Source organism: Austrofundulus limnaeus, unplaced genomic scaffold, assembly GCF_001266775.1.
Source record: "Austrofundulus limnaeus strain Quisiro unplaced genomic scaffold, Austrofundulus_limnaeus-1.0 Scaffold189, whole genome shotgun sequence".
NCBI lineage: Eukaryota > Metazoa > Chordata > Actinopteri > Cyprinodontiformes > Rivulidae > Austrofundulus > Austrofundulus limnaeus.
The window spans coordinates 868440-870566 of NW_013952591.1; the positions used below are offsets into that span (position 1 = coordinate 868440).

The 2127-nt window shown below is 46.3% G+C and overlaps 1 protein-coding gene across 1 annotated transcript in view; it reads right to left on the reverse strand.

Moving 5' to 3' along the window:
- sh3pxd2aa (SH3 and PX domains 2Aa) overlaps positions 1-2127 on the reverse strand; it is a gene marked incomplete in the record, with an annotated part of 64150 nt that overhangs the window by 38308 nt on the left and 23715 nt on the right. The window contains 2 exon segments of the mRNA XM_014018282.1: positions 574-665; positions 1327-1403. Coding sequence (XP_013873736.1) covers positions 574-665; positions 1327-1403 — 169 coding nt within the window.

Sequence of the window (2127 nt, forward strand, 5' to 3'; positions counted from 1 at the left end):
ACTCTGTGTGCACTCAGACACTCTGTGTGCACTCACAGACTCTGTGTGCACTCAGACACTCTGTGTGCACTCAGACACTCTGTGTGCACTCACAGACTCTGTGTGCACTCAGACACTCTGTGTGCACTCAGACACTCTGTGTGCACTCACTCTGTGTGCACTCACAGACTCTGTGTGCACTCAGACACTCTGTGTGCACTCACAGACTCTGTGTGCACTCAGACACTCTGTGTGCACTCAGACACTCTGTGTGCACTCAGACACTCTGTGTGCACTCACAGACTCTGTGTGCACTCAGACACTTTGTGTGCACTCAGACACTTTGTGTGCACTCAGACACTCTGTGTGCACTCAGACACTCTGTGTGCACTCAGACACTCTGTGTGCACTCAGACACTCTGTGTGCAAAAAACCTGATATCAAATGGAATGTTTTACTTCTTAAAGTGAGTTCTGGTCAGCATTTAAAAAACAAACAAATGGACCCTGGTGTTCAGCAGTTTGTGTGTCAGATGTTTGTGTGTCAGATGGACCCTGGTGTTCAGYRGTTTGTGTGTCAGAGAGCAGAACTCACTCCTCCGGGGGGTTGATGTCCTCAGCCTTCGTCTCGAAGAAGCGCAGAACCTCCTCGCTCTGAGAGATGTGAGAGGGGAGCCGGACCAGAGCCTGCAGGAGGACACAGATCTGGATCAGCTGGTTTCTGGTACAGACCCAGAACCTCAGGACTGGGTCTTCTTCCTTTTTTTTTTACAGCAGGACATTGGAGACACTGCTGGGTCCAACAGGACAGTGATCCCAAACATAAGAACTGATCTCTGATTGGATAAATCAGACTAACACGAGGAGCCGGGCCCTGAAAATATGATCCGGACATCTCGATGCGTTCAGGTTTCATGCAGCAGCGGCTCGGTCCACTTCCTCCCAGGAACAGGAAGCAGGACGTAAATAGGTCTGCTCTGTTTGGGTCATTAAGGTGTTTTTTTAAAACTTGGAATTGCATCTTTAGACCCCAGCCGACCCGTGTCTTCACGAGGAACACCTGCCTCCAAAACATAAAGAAGGTTCTGATCCACTTCCTGGTCCTGATGAGGCTCCAGGAGGAAGGAAGGGAGAGATGGAGGAAACTATCTGAATCCGGTTTGGGTTTAAAGAGTGCGAACAGGAAGCGATAATCAGGCCTCCTGAACYGCATTGTTTCACTTTGAAGGGTTTTAATTTGGTGGACAGGAAGTCCTCATGGGCTGAGGACTTCCTGTCCTCAGAGAGGTTGAAGCTGTCCCTCAKTGAGGACAACTCTGGAACAAACTGAGTCAGAACGAGTCTTTACCCTGCAGTAGTCATCGATGAAACGCAGCCGCTTCATGGCCACGTCTCGCACGTGACTCCTCCGGAACAGGATTTTGCCTGGGGGGGTGAGGGGGACAAACGGTCAAAACGGAGGGAAAAACAGAGGAAAGGTGAGACATTAGGGTAAACAGACAACAGTAAACACCTGAAACATGTAAACAAACAGAACTAAAACTAAAAAACTCTGATTTCCCATGACGGTTAAAGGCATCGTCTCAAATTTTAATCTGCCAGCAGACTCAGAGCTTTCTGTTTAAAAAATAAAATAAAAATCAAATGAAACCTGCGAGGAGAGGAGCTGCGGGCTTAAAGTCTGAAAACTGGATTCTGAACTAAGCGGGCCTAAAAGAGATCCTGACAACTCTGACTTTCAGTTCAACACAAACGGCTGATCTGGAAATYTAACGTCAAATTTAATCCCTGTGGTAGAAAATGAAGAAAGGAGAAGAAGAAACCAGAGGAGGCTATTCAACTGGTGGCCCGGGGGCCCGGGGGTTAGCCAAGTCTGGCCCACTAATGAGCTTATTGTAAATTAAATTTAAGACAAGAAGTTCAGGACATCCGGCTCCTGACCTGTTTAAACTCCAGGTTTGTTGTTGTAAACAAAGAAAACATTCTGATTGTTTATTTACAGGAAAAATACTCAAACTTATTAGAAAAATATGAAATTTTATCTTTTACAAAACAAAACCTAAAAGGGGCTCAAACTTTTGCATGGCCCTACATCTACAACAGGTAAGATATTTACATTTTACTTTTAGTTTTCAGCAGAGTTGTAAAG